The 22,246-nt window shown below is 37.0% G+C and overlaps 1 protein-coding gene across 1 annotated transcript in view; it reads right to left on the reverse strand.

The window, feature by feature from the left end:
- Window positions 1-974: 974 nt before the first annotated feature.
- Window positions 975-22,246, reverse strand: part of DCDC1 (doublecortin domain containing 1) — a 415,749-nt gene continuing 394,477 nt past the window's right edge. The window contains exons 33-38 of the mRNA XM_057317241.1: window positions 20,610-20,762; window positions 19,795-19,896; window positions 14,633-14,769; window positions 13,213-13,395; window positions 3,820-3,970; window positions 975-1,152 (exon numbers count right to left, since the gene is read on the reverse strand). Coding sequence (XP_057173224.1) covers window positions 1,025-1,152; window positions 3,820-3,970; window positions 13,213-13,395; window positions 14,633-14,769; window positions 19,795-19,896; window positions 20,610-20,762 — 854 coding nt within the window. The 3' untranslated portion in view covers window positions 975-1,024. The remainder of the gene's footprint in view (window positions 1,153-3,819; window positions 3,971-13,212; window positions 13,396-14,632; window positions 14,770-19,794; window positions 19,897-20,609; window positions 20,763-22,246) is intronic.

The raw sequence follows: 22,246 nt of genomic DNA on the forward strand, positions 1-22,246 counted from the left end.
TTTTTTTGAAAGATTTTATTTATTTATTCGACAGAGAGAGAGAGACAGCTGGCGAGAGAGGGAACACAAGCAGGGGGAGTGGGAAAGGAAGAAGCAGGCTCCCAGCAGAGGAGCCTGATGCGGGGCTTGATCTCAGGGATCCAGGATCATGCCCTGAGCCGAAGGCAGACGCTTAACGACTGAGCCACCCAGGCGCCCCAGCCACCCAGGCGCCCCTTGTGACTTTTCTTTTTAACAGTGCGTAGATCCTTTCTCTAAGTTCTGTGTTGACAATACAGTCTATGACTTCTGCTTACTGAGCTTAGTCTGGAATTACCTAGCTTCACTTTAGTGCCCGACACGTTCTGCAGCTGTGCCCCATAAAGAGCCCTGCGTTGCTACCACAGGCCAAACCGAAGGGAAATTGGAGGAGGAAAGATTGATTCACGTGTTATTCAGTGGTCTCCAGCCATTTCATTTTTAATCAGTAAATGTAGGATTTTAATATGAAGGTTTGGAAAATATGGTGGGTGAAACGGAAAAATGTCAGTTTGGGTCAAATTTAGTGTTAGGTGGTCAAACAGTCTATTTTATTATGGAATTACATAAATATATGTACACACACACTACTTGACCCCACTAAATTATATATATAAATACACACGATGTATTTATAATAAATAAAAATTACATGTGTGTATATGTGTGTATATATATATATGTAAATATATATATATAATATTACTTGACTCCACTAAATTATTTTTCAATAATAATAATAGATTCCTGTTTTTTTTCTGGAAGAACATACATCTAAGATAGTTATTTTACTGACATTATTTTGTCTAGTTTTGTTGCCTTTCTAAGAACATATTTGAGGCATCAAATGCCATTCTATGTAAAACGTGGAGGGTAATAACTTTTTTAAAGATATTATACAAAATTAGAAAGGATGAATAACTGTCATATCATAGCAAGCATGTGAGTGTATACACAGAGTTATCCCAGCAAAATACAGCACAAAATGTGATGGCTCTCATAGAAATTAACCGTGTAGATGTACCGGAAACTGCAGCTTGTCAGGTTGTGACACCACAATGTTTGTGGCTTCAGGGCCCTGCTGCCTTCGGATTCTGGCATAATTCGCTCTGACCTCCATCAGTTGCTTTAACTCTGTTAAAAAGATTATTTTGAGAGACGTGTCAATGTATTTATAGAAAGTAATTAAAAGTCCAAGATGAAAACTCGAAGATCTCTCAGAAATCCTTGACTCCCACGCCGGACTCCCTCATTACACACTTGACTTGCTTATCACATCAGATACGTGTTAACATTCTTTGGGTTTCCACAGAATAGCAGTTCTGGAGAGGGCTTCCTTCCAGGCTTTGTACAAAGCCTGAATTGGAGGCTAACCTGGGAGTGGTCTAGAAATTGAACCCAGTGAAAAGACGGTAAACACAGCAGTGAGAACAGTGTTCCAATTCGATGACAAATGGCATAAAGCACTCTTTTAATTTCATTGGGGGTTTGTGTGAAAGAAACCATTCTAACAGCATCTGATTTGTTTTGCCAAAACAAATCCATTTTTCAAAAACCCAGTGTGATTCTTTGAGGACTAACTTTCACATGCTAAATGTTTGTACTCTATAGTACATAAAATAAGTTATTATACAGTGGTTAGTTTTGAAACTCCCAGGCTGCCTTATTTTCTACCACATAGTTAAGCCAGTAGGTCACAGCAAAATTTTGAATGGGATGATTCCTTGTCTCTTCATAAATAATGTGTGTGTGTGCGCGCACGCTAGTAGCATTTCTCTTCTTTTTAAAAATATTCTGAATATTTAGATTTCTACTTAATTATCATTTCTAACTTACTTATTTCAGGAAACACAATAAACGGCAACTCATATAATAAAATAAATTTCTGAAGAACAACTTAATTAAACTCTTCTACCAGTCAGATTTCCTAGGATACGTATCACCCATGGAAAAGAACTTAGACAATTGGGGAAAACCACTAACATTTTCACCATGAAGGTGAACAAGGGAACCTACTTCCAGAGGAAAAGAATCAACTTTCACATCATAGTAATCCATGTGGTCACAGAATTAAAGATGTAAAAATAAATGTTTGTCTACACAGCCTTCCTTTCACCACAGAGCTAACATGGAGGAAAATGGTAGGGAAAGTAATACCTGCATTTCCTATTTTCTCTCTCTCCTTCAATTTTTCTTGGTCACATGCTTGCTATCTGGCAAGGGGGCCTACATTTCTCTCTGTGTTTTGGATATCCTTTTGGCTACTTGCCTGAAGCATACTTAGATTTATTTATCAGAAAGGTCCAACGAACACAGTGAGGCCAGGAGGGTAGGGGCCAGGCAAAAAGAGACCATCCCAAGAGTATAAAAGATTAAGCATAAACGCTGAAGAAACTGGAAAAATACCTCCTACTGCACCACTTGTTTACTATTCAATTGTACTGTAATATTTCAAGTGTGTCATATACCTAGCTAGATCGAAAACTCTTTTGGGGAAGGAACCTTGGCTTATATTTCTTTTATAGGGCTACGTAGTTTGGGAACACAGAAAACTGTCAACTAATACCCACTAATGATAAGAACCCCATCATTGGTGTGTTCTTCTAAGCAACCACATAATGAGGGCCACCAAGAGCTGGGGTGGGGGGTAATGGTGAATGATGGAGACAACAGTCTACAAAGAATACAAAGATTAGAGCCTCTTGATGTAGGAAGAATAGCTGTGGCATCCCCCACAGCAGTGCTAGGCATCCCAATAAATCCTTGTCTTCCTACATTTCAGTCTTTATTCCTATATTTTTGTTCTGGGCTAAATGTAAAGATATGATTGCAACTATTTTAAAAGGTTCTGGTTTCTGTACCTTACATATAATATAGCAATAACAATTTTATGGAGACTTTTAAAAGAAATAATCTAGTATTAATTCTTTTAGGGATCCCAGGTAATTCACTTCCTGATCTTTTGATTTCCTTTAAAGTGATTTCATGTTCTTCAGAATTCCGGAAAATTATGTCTTTGTTAATGGATACCTACCCCCAGAAAGGGGCTTTAAATTCCTCAGGCAAACAGGATAAAGGACAAGAATTGGTTTAATAACAAATATATGTTCTTTTCCATTTCTAGCACTTCTAAAAGAAAATTAGCAAAGAATAGATAATGTTATAAAATGACCATATACATCCTTGTTATTAAAAAAAGAAATCTGCTGAGGCACCTGGGTAACTTGGTCAGTTAAGTGTCTAACTTTGGCCCAGGTCATGATCTCAGAGTCCCGGGATCAAGCCCCTCTTCGGGCTCCCTGCTCAGCTCAGACTCTGCTTGTCCCTCTCCCTCTGCCCCTCCTCCCCCTGCTCATGCTCTCTCTCTCAAATAAATAAATAAATAAAATCTTAAAAAAAAAAAAGAAATCTGCAAACTGTATAGATGCTATTAAGAAACCATTAAGTTTTAAATAACTTGAAAGTAGGAAGTCAACAGAGCCTCCTTTCCTCAGGGTTCATGCTAAGGGAATACCTTCAAATGAGGCCATTTAGAATTTCTGCAAATAAGTCCCTTGGATAAGGCTCAAGACTAACAGAACTTTGATTGAATTCTTGAGTGCAAACAATGTCAACAGTGAGTTTCCAGCACAGAAGTATATAAATCTAACGTTAGTAACATGGAGTAGAAAAGTGTGGAGGAAGATAATTATTAAATAGCATCACAATGGGATATAAAATTCAGAAAGCAAGCTCTTTGAAGAAAAAACTGAATGTTTTAATTCTTCAAAAACTTGATGGAAAAGAGACTGTCCCCCATACCTCTTTGAGTTATAAAGCCAGGTCCTGTGGACACGCAGATGACCATGTCCCGCTCTATGCCGTCCCATGAGAGGATTGGTTCTCCATCAGGGGTGTACAGGGCTCTGGCTGGGCGGGCCAGCTTAAGACGAGAGGAGCAGTCATCCAGCAGCTGAAACATAAACGGACGGACGTAATGGAATGTGAAATGTCACCACATGAGTAAGTCTTAAAGAATCAACCCCTTTAAGAGAACTATTATCTCAGGTTGATTATTTATTTCACTGTGATTTTTAGAAAGAGTTATAGAAGGAGGTGGGAAGAGGAACTTCAGTGCTCTTAGTGGATTTTTCCTTGTAGTTCTATTTCCACGTGGAAAAAGGCTTCTTGCTGTTTAAAAAACGCCTAAATATGAAAGACCCTGGCTGAAGAATCTACACTTGTCAGAATAGCAGAAAATATATATATTTTTTCAACAAGCAAGGAACCCACAGGACAAAAGCACTGACTCACAGTTGGGGAAACCTGGGCCTCTGGCCTGTGTCTGCCCTCAGACTAGTCGGGCAACTTCTCTATGAAAAGAGTCTCTTCAACTATAAAATCAAAATCAAAGTTTTGGTCTAAGACCTCTTCAACTCTCTGATTAGAAAGTCCTTTTTTTTCCTTTTTAACTTGGAAAATTTAAAAACTATCTGTAAGGGCCTTATTCAGTTTCTCTCAATTTTCCTTGAAATATTCATAAAAATACATATACAGATGTGAAGTGTCAATGGTACTAGAAAGATTAGTCAACATGTTGCCAGACCCCTAAGGGCAGTTCCATGAACGTGTGAATAAGACTTTAAGACAGAATAATAAAAGCAAGGAGGAGGAAAATTAGAGGTTTCTACACACTTGCCTGTATGACTTTTTCCTCCCATACATGCCAAATGCCTGTTCCGCCAAAATGCAGGAGCCAGGTCCACACGAGCTCCAAATATAGATCTATTTAGGGGCTATCACTCACGACAATGCAGCCTGGCAGGGGGCAGAACTGGGCACATAATGACGCCTTGCATATGGAAAATGAATCAATAATGTGAAGCAAGACAAGACAGCGATGAGACGAAGCAATCAGAGAGTGCAGATTCCACCCACTACTTCAGGCAAGGGATGAATAAGAATTGAAATTACCCAAGAAGAGATTCCCTTCTGTGGATGGTCAGAGAAGAGCAGTGGGAGAGTGGTCTCAAGTGTAGCCCTAGCCGTCCCGCAAGGTAGCAGCCAGTCAGTGGCAGCCTGACTCCATACTGTGCGTATGAACCAGCCTGGGGACTTAGCCAGTAGAGGATCCTGACGGCTCCCTAGTCAAAACTTAGGGCAACCAAAGAGAACTGACCTATCCTGTCTTCTGCCAAAAGACCTTTCCCTGTATAAGGGGGTATAGATTAAAAATTAACAACAGCAACAACATGAGGCTTAAGAAAGTATCCTACAACATAAAAAGCTGTACGTTTTACCCTGCACTCAAGGTGAAGAATTAGAAAAAGATTTACAGCAGGAATACATTTTAGAGAATATCTGTATTGGGTTTTCCCAAAACTCAGTAAAACATGACTTCTGTAAATACACACACACACACACACAGAAATGGGATGACAGCAGTTTAAAGGAAAGAAGTATCACTGAGATACAGGCAGACATGATGACAATGATGGTGATGATAGTGATGGTAACAATAGCAGTTAACATTTATTGACACATTTCTACGGGATAAAAACTTTACTGAAAGTTTCCAAGGACAATCGATTTCATTCTATGGGAAGAATTATTATCTCCATTTTATTGATGACAAAATTGGAGAGCAGAGATTAAATATCCTAACCCAGGTCACAGAGCGAGTAAGAGAAGGAACCGGGTTTCAAACTGGGCTGAATAGAGAGCTAAATGAAAAGAGGAGAGAAAGTAAGGAAATAAAAGCCTCAATAGTTGAATTAAAATCTGTCTTGAAAGCAGAAAAAGAGCAGACTGAATATTGTAGAAAATCAAATCAGTATTAGGGAAGACTAACTTGAGAAAACCTCATAGGATATAGAGAAAGCATAAGACATAAATTTTATGAGAGAAAAGTTAAACATCTGGAATGTCAAGACATCAGATATTAAACCTCTACATTATTGGTGTTACTGGAGAGGAATTCAGAATAAATTAAACTTAAGCAACTATCAAAAAAAAAAACACCAAAAATCTGAAGGAAACTTTCCTGTCCCAACAAAGACCCATGTCTTCAGACCAAATAGGCAAACTCAGGACAAGGCAAAGTTAATGAAAAAATGACTAACACTTAAATATAATTGAGTTGAAAAGTATGAATTTCAGACATGGGGGAAAATTCAGTTATATTTAGACCTGTTTCCTGCAAAAATGAATGCCAAAGAAAATGGAATAAAATATGAACTTTTTAGGAAAAAAGTTTTTAACATAAGAATTCTGTATCCAGCTGAATTATTACTTTTGGTTATAGGGAACAAAAGATATCCTCATGTATACAAAAGCTCAGGAAACATATCACCCACATACATTTCAGATTATTAAGGAATGAATGAAACTCCTTCACTATGGGAAAGTCATAATACAAGATGACTAATAGTAAGCAGTGAGACCACTAGAACATGATATAACTGCTACCAAAAATAAATAAATAAATGGCCAGAAAATAAATGAATTAAAAATTTTAAAGTCTTCATAGAGAAAAAAAAAAGTAAAAATGCAAAGCATCATCAAAAAGAGACATGGGCAAGGAAAAGAAAACCAAAGCATTCCAACTTTTTAGTTATTCATGAGGTCAAAAGATGCTGTTTTTTTGTTTTCATTTGTTAAGAACATTCATTTTTATGATTACAACCAATGCAATAAAACCTAAAATCAGAATAAGAGAAATAGTTCATCTATAGGAATAAACAAAATCATCATGTGAACTTAATATGATTTTATTCTTAGAAAATTTATGTGAATCAAATATTAATAACAAGAGAAAAATGTTTAATAAAGTGGCCAAGAACAAAATAAACTATAAAACACTGATAGTTTTTTTTGTTCACAAAAATAGGCATTTTGGGGGGAAATCCAACCTAACAGCAAAACCAATTAGAAATGCCAATTATTTTAAGATGTGAGATGCGGGGCTCCTGGGTGGCTCAGTTGGTTAAGGGTCCAACTCTTGATTTCGGCTCAGGTCATTATCTCAGGGTTGTGAGATCAAGGCCCGTGTGGAGCTCCCCACTCAGCACGGAGTCTGCTCGAGATTCTCTCTCTCCCTCTCCCTCTGCCCCTGCACTGCCCACCCCCATGCACTCTCTCTCTCTCTCTCTCTCTAAAATAAATAAATAAATCTTTTTTAAAAATTACAAAATTTTACTGAAGGACAAAAAAAGGCATATATATGAATATATACATATATATACACACACATAAAAAACAATGCCACAGAATTCAACCTGGTGAAGATTGAATATCATAAAAGGTGTTGATTTTTATGAAATTAATTAATAGCCTAACACAATTACAGTCAAAACCCCTGCAGGATGATTTTCACATTTTGAAATGCAATTCCAAATTCATCTATAAGCATCAACATGCAAGGATATTCAGGTGAAATTTGAAAACAAAATATGATAGGCAATTTCTATTAGATATTAAAATATAACATAAAGCTATAATAATTCAAGAAGTATTAGCTATATTAGATTGTTTAAGAGCAGAAGCTGATTAAGAATTTAGTATGTTAAACGTTTGTATTTCAGCTCAGCTGGGATTAGTCAGTAAGTAGGGCTGAGATAATAATTTAAAGCCAACAAATAAAGCAGAGACCAGCTTCACTCAAATTTTACGCTAGAAGAGAGTTTCACACAGTTTAAACAGTAAAAGAGAAAAACAAAATTATAAAAAATTTGAAGAATATCTGATGAATCTTTCTATGACCTCAGGATAGTAAAAGACTATCAGAACATTTAAAAGCAGGGGCGCCTGGCTGGCGCAGTTGTTAAGCGTCTGCCTTCGGCTCAGGGTGTGATCCCAGCATTCTGGGATCAAGCCCCACATCAGGCTCCTCTGCTGGGAGCCTGCTTCTTCCTCTCCCACTCCCCCTGCTTGTGTTCCCTCTCTCTCTGGCTGTCTCTGTCAAATAAATAAATAAAATCTTAAAAAAAAAAAAAAAGAACATTTAAAAGCAAAAGAACAAACTTTTAAAATATGTTAATTTCTATACATTAAAAAAACCCATAGACACAATGGCAAATTTGTTACAATAAATCTGATAAAGTTACATGTAGTCGGGCTTATTACTTTAAAAAAAGAAACTTTGTATCAGTGTGAAAAATACGTCCAATAGAAAAATAGCAAAGGATTTAACAGGAAATTTGTGGATAGCTAATAAATGATAAATCAAGTCAAGTCAAATCAAATCAAAACCACTTATACAAGCAATTAAAGACATATAAACTAAAGCATGAATATAACACTCCCTCCTGTCAAACCTGCAAATACATGTTTCTAAATGACTGCATTTAGCATTGTTAACACCTCATGTATACAACAGGTAGGTAGAAACTCTCATTCGCTATTGGCAATAGCTACCAAAATTCTCAAGCATGTTTACATAATTTGACCCAGCAATCCTTCTAAGAATTTATTTGGGGAAATAATCAGAAAATTAAATACATATATATGTATAATTATATTTTTATATATTATATGATATAAAATATATTATATGTCATATATATGGAACATGCTTTATGACAGCAAAAAATTAGAAACAACTAAAATGAAAAACAATAGAAAACTGGATGAATAAATAATAATCTGTCCATTTGATGGATTACCATGCTATTAAAAATAATTCTTTTGTTAAATAATGTTATATATATGGGGGGAAGTTACAATAGTCTGTTAGGTGAATAATGCAGGTTGCAAAATTATATATACCATGTGATCTGCTATGATCACAATGGCAAAAAAAAATTTGTAACTATATAGCAACCATAGAAACATAGCCACTAAAATTATATCTGGTTATTTGTGAGTGATAGAATTTTCATTTCCTTCTTTGTCCTTTTTCTAATTTTAATTCAGTGACTACATGTTTTTATATAATTTGAAAACAGAATAAATGTGATTCAAATAATCAAAAAATTCATAGAGATTACAATTGATTCACGTGGTTTTTCTTTGTGATGTTTCTGGATTTTCCATAATAGTAGTCACTATCTTAGTCTGCTCAAACCGCCAAAATAAATATTATAGACTGGGCAGCTTGAACAACAGGCATTTACTTCTCACAGTTCTGGAAGCTGGGAAATCCAAGAGTAAGGTGGTGGCGGATTCAGTTTCTGGTGACAACTCTCTCCCTGGCTCTTTGTTGTGTCCTTACATGGTGGGAGAAGAGAGGGCCCTCATTTCTTCTTCCTACAAAGGCCACAAATCCTATCAGGTTAGGACTCCACCCTTGTGACCTCATTTAACCTTAACCGCCCCCTAAAAGCCATATTTCTAAATACAGCCACATGGGAGTTAGGGCTTCAGCATAAAAATTTGGGGGTGGGGAGCACAATTCAGTCCATAGCAGTTAATTTGCTTTTCTGCTTTAAGACACCCAACAAGTTCACAACAGGGTTTCTATCTGGGGTGGGAGCAATGGAAAACTGCCCTAAAATATGTATGGACAGGTCTCTGGGAAAAACTCCTGCACCTTGAAAAGATCCTACATAAAAGTAATTCTTAATGCTTTTCCTGACTTTACCACTAAAATGTCACTATTTTATTTATTGATTGTGTGTGCTGTTTATAATTAGAAAATGAATGTTATTTAATAAAAAGCACACACTAAATGCAAAACGTGACTTAAATACATAGCTATTTCACTTGGTTTTCACAAAGATCTATTTACACGAGACAAAGCTAATAAGTTCACAAAATTCTTTCAAGAAAAACGGTGAAATAAGGCACTTTCAGTACAAAAAGGCTCTAAAATATCTAGTCAGCTTATGACCTTCAATGACATTCTTAAATTCTTGGTTTTTCAAATGTATCTAAACTTACTCAAGTATCTTCTTTACAGCGGGTCATCTAAATCGTGTGATTTTTGCAATAACAAAAGCTCATAATAAGGGAACAATGTTCTGGCATAATTCCTTACCCACGATCTGTTTTGTGGGTTTAGCTTTCACAGACTAGTCCTCTCAGGATAGGGCACGCGGGCATCACAGAACTACTGCAAATGCCCTGCAGGCATGAGGTACTTGCCTTGACAAATCAGAAGGACCTGTTTCCCTCCTTTCGGCTTCCGCTTATGCATGGAGAGCTGTGCACGGCTGAGAGAGAACACACTGGTTTTGAGATTCTGTAGAATCAAAGGGATGTTGCAGGGATGGAGAAGACAAACGCATCAGGACCACAGAAGGAGGGGCCGGGCAGCCATAAATCAGAGAAAGATGCTGGCCCTGAGGAAAGAGCCACTAACCCTGGGGAGGGAGGCGCCTTAGCGCACTGATGACAGATGAGCCTGCATCGGCTGGAGATGAGAGTTGCTCTAGCAATGTTCAAAGAGTGGGTAGGAAGAATGTGGTTAAATCATCCAGAATAGCCACAGCAGTGAAAGAAGCCGAGAGAAAGTCCGCATTAGATGGGATTCAAACACCATCTGGGGGTTTTATTACAGAAAGTCGAGGGAAGCACTTTGAAATGTGTTCTGTTCCTCATTTCTCTGGTAAAAGTACCAACCACTGAAACGGGCTTTCTTTGGAACTGGTGGTGTTAGCCAGACTCCCCAGTGAAATCTGAGTCCTACTCTTCCTGTTGTCTATTTGTTTCACACACAGTGCACTCTCCAGACATATTCTTTATAGCCTGATAGCCTGAACAGAAACATTTCTAACGGGTCACAAAGGATCTCATGCAAGTTCCCAAATACAAAAACAGACAGCATGGAAAAGAAAAGGACAGATATCAGAAAGAACATCTTTAAAAAAAATAATAATAAAGCAAAGGAAGAAACAATACTCAGAAACTTTCTAGACATTTCCTAAGTATCTTTCTATATCTGAGACCACATTAATCTCTGTAACATTGCTTGTACCATGCCATTACCTTATTCAGAGAAAGCTAGCGGTTCAAACACTTTAATCTGGGATAGTGTAATGGACTGAACTGTGTCCTCCCCAAAACTCATAGGGAGAAGCCCGAAACCCCTGTTATGCTTGTATTTGGAGAAAGGTCCTTTAAGGAGGTAATTAAGATTAAATGAGGCCACAAGGGTTGGGCACTAATATGACAAGACTGGCCTTATTAGAAGAGTTTGAGGCACTAGAGATCCCTCTCTCAACATATGCACAGAAAAAAGCTATGTGAGGACACACAGGGGTGAGGTGTGGCCATGCACAAGCTGGAGAGTCCTTTTCAGAAACCAACCCTGATGGCACCTTGATCTTGGCCTCTAGGACTATGAAAAGTAAATTCCTGTTGTTTAAGCCACCCAGGCTGTGATATTTCGTTATGGCAGCCCAAGTAGACTAATACAGATAGCATGTGGGGTCCACCATATGCTTCTAAACTATCTCTCCAGTAGTATGTATCTCTCCCTATTTCTGAGTCCAAGCACTGTCTATGTCATATGATTGATGAATCCTAACAACGATACCCCTTTATGTTCAGTGCCCCTCATCCTTATTAATGCTTTTTCTGAAGCATTAAGATATTGAGTCTTACCCATTTCTCAAGTTTCATCAGAGGTCCTGATTGATTCCTCTGTGGAGCCTTTCTCCTTCACCCCAGGTGGGCAGTGTTCCCCTCTCTGAACTCCTACTGAACTTCCTGCCTGCACTACTAATTTGACCTTTATCACATGCTGTTAGTACTTCTCTGAGAGGAATGTTAGATCCCTTAGCTAACACATTTTTCTTACAATCTGTATTCATCATTACAAAATATGGAGCGCAGAGAAAAATACACAAGAAAGAAAGGTGGTGACCTTTATTAGCTCACCAACAACCAGACCATCCAGTAAATACGTTCAAAAATAAAATACATCTTTGTTTCCAAGTGTATGCATATGCATATACAGAATCCAACTCCACGTGCTTTATGCTATGTGTCTTTCACTTAGTCTGGAACGTCGACAGTAGTCATTATTCTTTCCAAAGGTGATTTTAATTGAGTCATAATATTCTATCCTATGTACTATAATTCATTTAACCAACTCATTTAACTTCATTTAACCATTGATGACTGTTTAAATTATTTCCAATATATCTGGCTTTTTTTCCCCTAATATATCTGTGTTATAAATATCCTGTGATAAATACTCTTACCCAAAAACCTTTGCATAAATTCATTAAAAATCCCTGAGCTAAAGTTCTAGAACTCTTCTGGGGTGCACCTCCTACTCTATGCATCCTTATCAGCTTCCATGAACTCCTCCAGGTCAGTCTACTGCCCTGTCTTGCCTTTCCCTCCAAACAACATCTCATTTTTATATGACTTCTTCTTGGCCCAGCAAAAATTCTATGAAAACATTTCACAAAATTAAAAAAGCCAATTATTTGACCACAAGATAAGACTTTAAAAAGTCTACCAAAATCCATTTAGTAGTTGCCTAAGGTTTTCATGTAAAGAATAAGGCAAAATGTCAAATATTAGAACTATATCGTTATTTATTTATTTGTTTATTTATTTATTTATTTATTTATTTATTTATTTATTTGAGAGAGATTGAGAGAGAGAGGGTACAAGTGGGGAGAGGAGCAGAGGGAAAGGGACAAGCAGACATGAGGCTCAATCTCACGACCCTGAGATCATGACCTGAGCCAAAATCAAAAGTCAGAGGCTTAACCGACTGAGCCACCCAGGCACTCCGACTATATCCTTGATATTACAAAAATAAATGAACTGCTACTTATTGCTTCCTCAGTCAATGTTTTAACTTTGAAAGTGGAAAGTTTGCCACAGTTCCAGGACCCTGGGTAGTAAGAATTTGATAGGTTTTCTCTAAGAATACTGTTGTTTTCCCTACAGAAAACATATCTAGTGAATAATTCCTGATGGGGAAATAAATCACTCTTTTATGAACCGGGTTTTAAAAACAACAGGAAAACTATTTACTCTTTTAAAGTTTAGATTTTCCTCTTTCACTACAGTGGATTTGATTATCATTGGTCCCTCCTGGCCAAGTGTCATATTCTGATTCACACACATGTCAGACAGCATTGAGCTCATTTAATCATTATATCCACCCTGTGAGTAAAGTAATATTCCCATTTTACAGATGGAAAATGAGGTTTAGAGAGGTAAAATAATTTGCCTAACCTTATAATCTAGAAATGCCAGAGCCGGGATTTGAATCCAGGCGTATGAAGCAATCTCCTTTCACACTAGATTTACCTCTGAAATAGTTTTGCCCCAGGCGTAAGTGCCTTCTTCAGGTCTGCCTCCATTTAGATAAATCCAAACTCGTTTTGCATCCGGTTGCTTATACAGGCTGCTCTGCCCTACGGCGGCGATACGTTTAGTTTCAACTGGAGGATTTCTCTCTGCTTGCAGTTCTTGAACTGTTAAAAGGTGCGCCTGGTAAGAAAAGCCCGGAGAATACCGGGGTTAGAGAACTGCCTGGTTAGTGTGTGTATGAAGAATGTGATGAAGCAGAAATACTTATAATTGCAAATTATATTTAAAAAATTTTTGGAAGTGTATTACCCTTTCTTGTCACTGACTCTTCCGTAAATTCCCCTTGCTTCCATGAGTCACCAAAGGCAATAATAACCATTAAAGTAATAATAATAAGGCACTTATTTTGGCAAAGCACTTAACTTTCATTTATAATTTGGAGAAATGGATGGAGATGTGTTTTTGGATTTCTGTGTGGTGTTTCTCCTACGGAGCAATTTCTCTGCATCTAACAAATGAGTTTTTGATTAGAATCACAACATCATTTTCTTTAACCAAGAAATGCTTAAGGGAATGTGCATGACTGTTGTTTGAATCTTCACTCTCTGTCTTTTAAAATACAGCAGCCACCCTTATACTTTGCCAGATCCCTGCCAGGCAGCTTTTCATCCCACTTCAAGCATGTCCTAGTTCAATGCTTTGCATTCATTCCCTGGTCAGTGATTTATCCTTCCCAGCTTGGCAAGAAGTCATATTTCTAGCAATGTCAATTTCTTTTTTTCTAGTAACCTTGACTTGGGCACACGCCTAAGATTTAGATTGAACACATTTCACGATTTGAGAAACCCTATTAAATAAGAACATATCATTTTGATGAAAAACTTCACAAAGCAAAAAGTTTTCCCAGGTCTCTATCCCCAGTCCTCTCTCAACAGCTGACCTTTCTCTTCTCGACTTTTTTATGTCTGGCAATCCTGACTGATTAACCAATTGGACTGAAACTGCTTTTTGAATTCCTCACTCCTGAATGTCTCCATTGCAATTAGTATTTTGCTCCTTGCTCTTTCTACATATTGAGACATACCCTTAGGAGTGATGAGCAATGAAGCCATAAGGCTCAACTTGACTACACTTATTATAATTACCTTTGTACATATCCACTGGGCCTTTTTCTCTTCCTTGCTAAGGTCATAATTTCTGGTCTCCATTCAAACAAAACAGACTTTCATATGAGCTGGCTGTCTTTTAGATAACTACTCTCCAAATGCCAACTCAAGGCTTGGCATATGCTTATGTGGTCATAACTGACCAGATGCTGAGGATATATTAATAGCGTAATTTTAAAATTCAATACTATACTTTTAAAACCTTATTAAAGAGGCAGAGTGTTTAATGTCTGAAGTCTTGAAGAGCGTACCTCTGTATGTCTTATGAGTTCCATGAGTTTAATTTCCTCTTGAGTCTGCTCAGTCCAGCCTCCCTCCACCACCACCGGCTGCACGGGGCTTTTGTTAGGAACCATGGAGGCCGGCTGACATGCTGCTACTCGCCGCCCTGGGGAAAGAAGTCCCTGGTAATGTTGTTTCCGAAGATGGGCTTTCAGATTTCAAATAAATTGGTTTGGCGTTCTATGCATAAATCATTCCACTTGGGAGCATAGGCTAAAATACTAAATATATCATAAAAGCAAAGATGCCTAAGGTAATAATATCTAACAATGCCTCTTCATATGGGAGCTTGAGGCTTCAAATAGCCAGGATATGCATATTCACTGTACAGATGGAAAAGAAAGATAACATGCTGACTTCCACACTGGCCCCGGCCTCTCCTGCACGATATGGTTCAGTGGTAATTTAGTCAAATAGAATCCATGACCTATATAGCCCATCATCTCTTCCAGTCATGGAACATATGTTTTGTTCTCTTCACTAATAATAAGCCTTTCCCCAACAATTAGCTTAGCAGCCCGGGGATTAAGTACTTCTAAAATAATATTAACCCAAGAGACAGGAGGCCTTTTTTTCTATCTAATAATACCCGCAAGCACGATTAGTTTCTGACACCTCTGCTATGCCCTTTAGGTTGTTAAAAAGCTGTGGTAAGAGAAAATATTTATTGGAATACTGTACTCCAAAGAATAATTTAATAAGTGTGTTGATTTGAATGTACGCATTCTTTCAACTAGTCCACGTTAAATCATTATAAAAGATTTAAAAATCATACTTATGGAATTGTTTCCTTTTTCCATGTTGAAGATAAACTCACACTGAGTCTCATACTGATCTCTAAACTTCTTAAGTAAAAATAATGCTTTCTTTTGCATGTTGCTTCTAGAAATTTATGTTGAGCACAGCTATCGGTCAGGCATCGTGCTAGATAAGGCCAATAAAAATATGTTCAAGATTTAGTCCTTGTCTCAAGTTTGGTGGGGAAGGCAGACGTCAAGGAAATGATTACACCAATAATTGATTGCAATCGTGCTACACGATACAGGATCTATATAAAAGCATCTAACAGGGGCCTCTGCCCTAGCCTGAAGTGCCAGAGAAGGCTTCTTTGCAAAAGTAACGCTGAGGTGGATAAAATAATAGAAATACTAACATGAAGTTGAGTCCTAATTTTGTTGCCAAGGGAGTCTTAATATGCAGATTTTCAGACCATGACTACAAACAAAACTCTTTGAAAACATTTTAGTATTTGCAGAGAATAAAGCATTTGCGCTCTTGTGAGCTCAAGTTTGTGGAAATAGATCCAGCAATTGAAATAAGTGGCAGCAATGACTTTTCAGGGAAACCAGAATTCTACGTACCTAATAAGCATTCTGTGCAATTTATGGATGTGGAGAAAACATAATTGAATCAGTCAGCCAATGAGTTACAGTGGCAATGCCATTAGGTTATGTGCTTTGGAGAAGACCACAGTGGTACAAGAAAAATACATAACACAAATTTACGCAAATATAGTTTTTAGCCTACTCTATTCATAAGGGGCAGACGACATTAATTTATGACACATAAGTATTTTATTTATAGTGCCTTTTGAACAGTAAAACTTTGCTCCACAATGGAGAGCTCAGCAATAGTTTATCATTTACTCTCTTAAGAGCCAGGATTTGAATGTAGGAAAAGAGCAAAAACCATTATGCATTATTTGTTTTTTGTCAACTTGCTTCTAATGGTCTTTAAAAAAACTGAATGCATTTGCACTATAATTTTCATAAAGAGACATAAATTTTTCACAAAAGGTCTTGGTTCAGGGAAAGATGTTCATAACAAACTACTATTTATGTAGGTAAGAACACAAATTGAAACCAAGCAAAAATGTATTGATTAAATTATTTTTAATTTTCTTATTACATTCTCCATATATTCTATTTTATTTCATATGAGATCTGGGGAAAGCAACGATAACAGCTAACAATTAATGGGGAAAACTAGAGAACGTGAATGCTTTGCTGTTCTTTCAAACTATAAATCTCACCCAGACAGCTCCCCCCACATCCCTCCCTTGATCAAAGGCCCACCCTGTTTCACCATTATCTATGTCTGGTGGGTAAGCCCACCTCATTTGAGGTTTTAGTTGCCAAATCCATTTAGCTCTCACACTAGATACAATGCTCCAGCATTGCCTTTCTATGTAACAAAGGTGTTACTTTGGCTCTCACACTAGATACAATGCTCCAGCATTGCCTTTCTATGTAACAAAGGTGTTACTTTGGCCTAATCTGCCATTTCTTCATTTCATTGATCAGCTTTTAAGACCCCAAGTCAGAAAATGGGCTGCTTTCTTAGGAACCCTTATTCACCCTTATTTAATATTTCCTGCGTATTTATTATGTGCTACACATGCAGTGAATACTTGACATTTGTTACTTCATCGTAAAAACCCTACAAAGTTATTACTAGTATTGTGATTAATATTAGCAATGACCATACTTACAAATGTAAAATCAGCTTGGCACAGTACTTTATAGATGCTTAATGAACATTTGTTGCATTCACCAATGGCTATGATAATGGACAATAATCTACTTAGCCACTTTCACACCTCCCATACCTCCTTTTTCATCCAATCCTCAAGAAGCTCACCATCCAACAGGATCTGCAGGTTACTGAACTTTGACTTGTTCTTATTTATCTTCATAATCCCAACAACTAGACAAGTTCTTCCTCAGAGTAGGTATTTTATATGTATGCATTGAATTTACATTTAATAGTAGGAAATATAACAGTTTGTCAGTAGAAACAAGATTTATCTTAGCATTAAATTCTAAGAGAAATTTCATTAATGGATTCCTCCATAATGGACTCCATCTGACATCTATCAACAGTGATACTGCAGATGATACCAACTGAACTTTAAATGCTTTTTTTTAAATAAATGCCTTTTTAATACTTAATTATAATAAAAGCTGAAGACATGATATAAAATCAGAATACGATAAAGGCAGCTCTGCCTGGTGCTATTTTCAGTATGTTGCTTTTTATTGATTTAGTTTGATACAGGAATAGACCTTAGAAAACTCAGTGGAATGAATGGTTGAAATTCCGTTCATTCTTTAGTTCAACCATTCTACAAGTATTCACAGTGGAAATAAGAAGGTAGTAGAATTTATAATGTAACATAGGGAAGACAGTCACATGACTAGGTAATTATATTAATGCAGTAACGATTATCATAGGGGAAGTTCAAGGTATGATAAACCACATTATTCCTAACATGGAAAAGGAAGGCTTTTAGGAAGAAACAACAAGTAAGCTGAAAAGTATTTAATCGGTAGAAGCAATCCAAAAGGACAAGGGAAAGAATCGTTTGAGGCAGAAGAAACTAAATTGTGCCAAAAGCTCAGAGTTAAGAAAGCGCCTGATATGTCTCGGGGACTGAAAAAGAGTCCAACTGGTGGAGTGGAGAGGACAAGGAAAGAGAGCAGCTTATACAGAACCAGATCATGAAAGACCACAGAGGAGTTTCATCTTTGTCCTAAAGATAATAGGGAGCTGTGGAAGGTTTCATGCCTGGAGTACCATAACACCTTTGTATTTTCGCCTGATCACTCCAGCTTCAGAATGTCACCATTATGCATAGAATAGAAACTACTGTCAAGACTGGAAGCAGGGAGTCAAGTAACAAAGCTGTTCCAGTAATCCAAGCAATAGATGACAATAGCTAGAATTTAGATAATACAGTTGGGGATGGAGACCAAATTCATTTGAGAAGATAGATTGGAAGCAACAAGGCTTACTGATATTTGCTTAGAGAAAGTGAGAGAGGGCGATGCCAAGGATAACTCCCAGGTTTCTAAGATGGAACACCTGGGTGGATGGTAGTAGGGTCCATGGCTAGAAGAAATGAAGGAGATACTGGACTGGTGATATGAACCCTTTAGTTTTAGACATGCCCTTGGGACATTATAGTGAAAATGTGTAGTAGTTGGAATAGCAGAAATTACCAGTCATGATAGATGTTTTTCATGTACACCCAATTATTCTTTTGGAAAGAACTGAATAATAGTCATTTCAACCCAGAGTTCTGTCTAGTGCACTTACAACTAATTATGTTGCTTATTGAATTCACGTGCTTTTGACAATAGACAGTGTGCTCACTTAAGAGCTGAAATTCTGTTATGGCAATTACAGATCCTGAAATGTATTCCTTTCTAGACTAAAGTCCATAATACACTGTTTCTCCCCAAAGAACCATCTGGTATCTCAAGTGTTAGGAATAGTATGAGGTCTGGAACCTAAGATTCTGTGACAAAGAGAATGAAAGAGGAGAACAAGTATTGCCAATTGATTACTTTGACTATGAATAGCATATCTTATGCTGCCTAACATGAAGAAACCCTTCTGAGATATTAATATTGACCTTTGAAAAATTCAGTACTTTCTCACTCAGACTATAACATAAACAGGGGCGCCTGAGTGGCTCAGTCTCTTAAGTCTGCCTTCGGCTCAGGTCATGATGCCAGGGTCCGCATGGAGCATCAGGATCTCTGCTCAGCAAGGACTCCACTTCTCCCTCACCCTTTGCCCCTCCTCAGCTCATGCTCACTTTCTCTCTCTCTCTCTCTCTCAAATAAACAAACAAAAAAAGACTCTCTCCCTCTCCCTCTGCCCCTACCCTGTGCACCTGCTCACACTCTCTCAAATAAATAAACAAATCTTTAAAAAACAACAACAACAAAACAAACAAACACAAAAAACAACCCCCAAACTTCCCCAGCAATACCCAAGGAATGGACCAAGAGTTTTGTTTAAGGACTAATTTCAAAGCCCACAAAATGTTAGTTCAGAGACTGTTTCAATCCCAACATAGGGGTTACATGACCCAGGCACCCTCCTAATTTTAAAAATTTACATATAATTCATATGGTATTAATTTAAATATAAAAGTTACAAATATAAAATCAGTACTGAAAGATGTATTATTAGGTTTTAGACTTGCTCAAGTGACTTTTGTGACACAATATTTATAGTACTCAGTTAAGCATCTGGTATCTAATAGTAGGAAAAAACTTCTGGCAAATTGGGGTTACATTTAGAATTAAACATGGTGATACTTGATTTAGTTCATACTGACCTTTTAACTGTCTCATTTTGTGTTTCATGGTGTCTAGATCAGCCAAAATTTTGTCCTTTTTTAGCCAGTTCCGTTTTTCTAATTTTTCTGCTTTCTGCAAAGCTAGAAAAAATACGTGATATTTTATCTTGCATTGTATTATCAACAGTAATTTATCATGCAAGCCAATAATTTATAAAGAACTTTCTGCTCCAAGAAATAGATTCAATTAGAAATAAGTAATTAAAAGGTAAGGGTCATTAAAAGAAACCTCATTTGAAAGATGACAGGGCTTAAGGCATTTCTTTATGGAATGGAGAAGGGGGGGAAGAAGAACAGTGCTGTTTTATTATATAGATTTACCATATGCAATAGCCATATTTCATTTTCCACTTCCACAAACTATTTGGAGGTGATGAAAGCCTGGCTTGGAACCATTCATTTTTTAAACATCCACCTACTGCCTAAAGGGTGCAATTCTTAAAAATGAAAATGTGCAGACAGGTCGTCTTCGGTGTGAATTAAACTCATTTGTTATTTTCTAATGTATACCATTATTCTCAGTCTTATAGACCAAGGATCTCTTTATCAACTAAATTAGACATTTTTCCATGCAGAATACTCCATTCCAGTAAGAAAAAACAGGCAACTGAGCAAATACAAGAGTATAGCTCTCCTTGTGCACATGTTAATTGATGGACCTCCTGTTCTTTGCATAAATGTAATGTTATTTTGTTGGCATTATACACACTTAATTCTTTTCTTATGGTGACACAAAATTTATTTCTCTCTCCTTTATACACTTGTTTGAAAACAAGCAAAAACAAAAAACTTACCCTTCGGAGATAGAAATGCTTCACCGCAAGATACCCAGATGGCAATGGGATTTCTGAGGACAAGAGTAAGCAAAGACTTATCTATACCATCCAAACTATCAGATGTCACAGACTTTGGAAACAATTTGGTGTTCACTTTCATTCTTGGGTTTTCTAGGAAACAAATGGCACATTGACCAATGCACAATGAATAATGAATAAATTTGCCTCCTGAATTTGTTTATTCAAAATATTTCCTTTCTCATTAATGACTTGATTTAAACAGGTAATACCTAAACCAGATGCTAATACATAAATATGATCAGAAACTTCATATGCAACCAAATAATTTAAACTAATCTGATGGTAAATATACTTTTAAATTCCTTTCTTATGCTTTACTAGTTATGAAAGAAATCTGAGGTGGCTTACTAAAATACCTACTCCGAAGAGGAATAAAATAGAGAATAAGAAAACTAAGGACAGGAGGAAAGAAGTATAGCAATAGAGTAAAGCCAGAGATAAAATGCTTCAGTGTCTTCATCTTTTAAATGAACAATGTATCTATCTCATTCTGCTGTTGGGAAAATTAAAAGAAAAAAAATGAAAGTGCTTAGAATAAATGGTGTTTGGTCTATTTAATTGGACGAGCATCCAAAAAATGCTAGGTAAGTATTTTGTTATTGAATGGACATGAAAGCCATACTTTTCATTTTCATTTTCATTTTCATAGAGTTAAAGCACAGTTTGGGTTCTGAGCATTATAGTAGCCCAAGCAAAGAAGAAAACACAATTTCAAGGTTCACATGGCCCACACAGAGAGAGAAATTCTGCAGAAGATACAACTTTCTTGGTCCTGAGATCTGAGAGAAATTTATTTCAGGGTCTTCATAAGGGGGTTATTTGTGAGGTAGCAAACAGTACCCTATAATAGAAATGAACAATAATGAGAACTTACAACATGCTGGGCATTTCATTAAGACCTCTGCATACATTACCTGCATACAGGCAAGTCTCAAAATGATACTCTGAGGTAGGTCCATTCCTCTTTTACAAAGTAACTGAGGTTTAATCACATAGCTAGGTAGTGGCAGAGTTAGGATTAGAACCTAGGCCATATGCCTCCAGAGCCTGTGCCCTTAACCACTATCTCCACCGCAAACATGATACTGAGTTTCTGACTGATGCCTGTTTTTTTCAAGTTCCTCAATGCAAACTGATGGCATAACACAAGCAACGATTCAGTAAAAGGGGGCAACCCGCTAATGGACCAGCCTGATTCAAGGATAACCTCTAGATTATAGAGGGGAAGGGATGGCCATACCTTTTTAGTACTCCAGCATGAATAACGTTACTTCCAGTCAAGTTTTAAGTAACAATTTGAAAGAAGAGCCTTTGAGATTGTAATCTTCCAGAACCTAGAGATCAGATATTCTATATGCCAAGTAAAGGCCAAACTATATGCTTTAATGATTAGCTAGGAATTAAATGTTGACATAATTATTTTTAAAAACTCATTAGAAAACAGGACAAATAACATCATTGTGAAATAACAGAAAATATATATATTGGTCTCTGCCCTAAGTTCCTGGCAGAGAGCTTCTAAAATTCTGGTCATTTTCTAAATGATAAGAGTACCAGGAGCATCTTTTATAATA

Source organism: Ursus arctos, unplaced genomic scaffold, assembly GCF_023065955.2.
Source record: "Ursus arctos isolate Adak ecotype North America unplaced genomic scaffold, UrsArc2.0 scaffold_23, whole genome shotgun sequence".
Lineage (NCBI taxonomy): Eukaryota > Metazoa > Chordata > Mammalia > Carnivora > Ursidae > Ursus > Ursus arctos.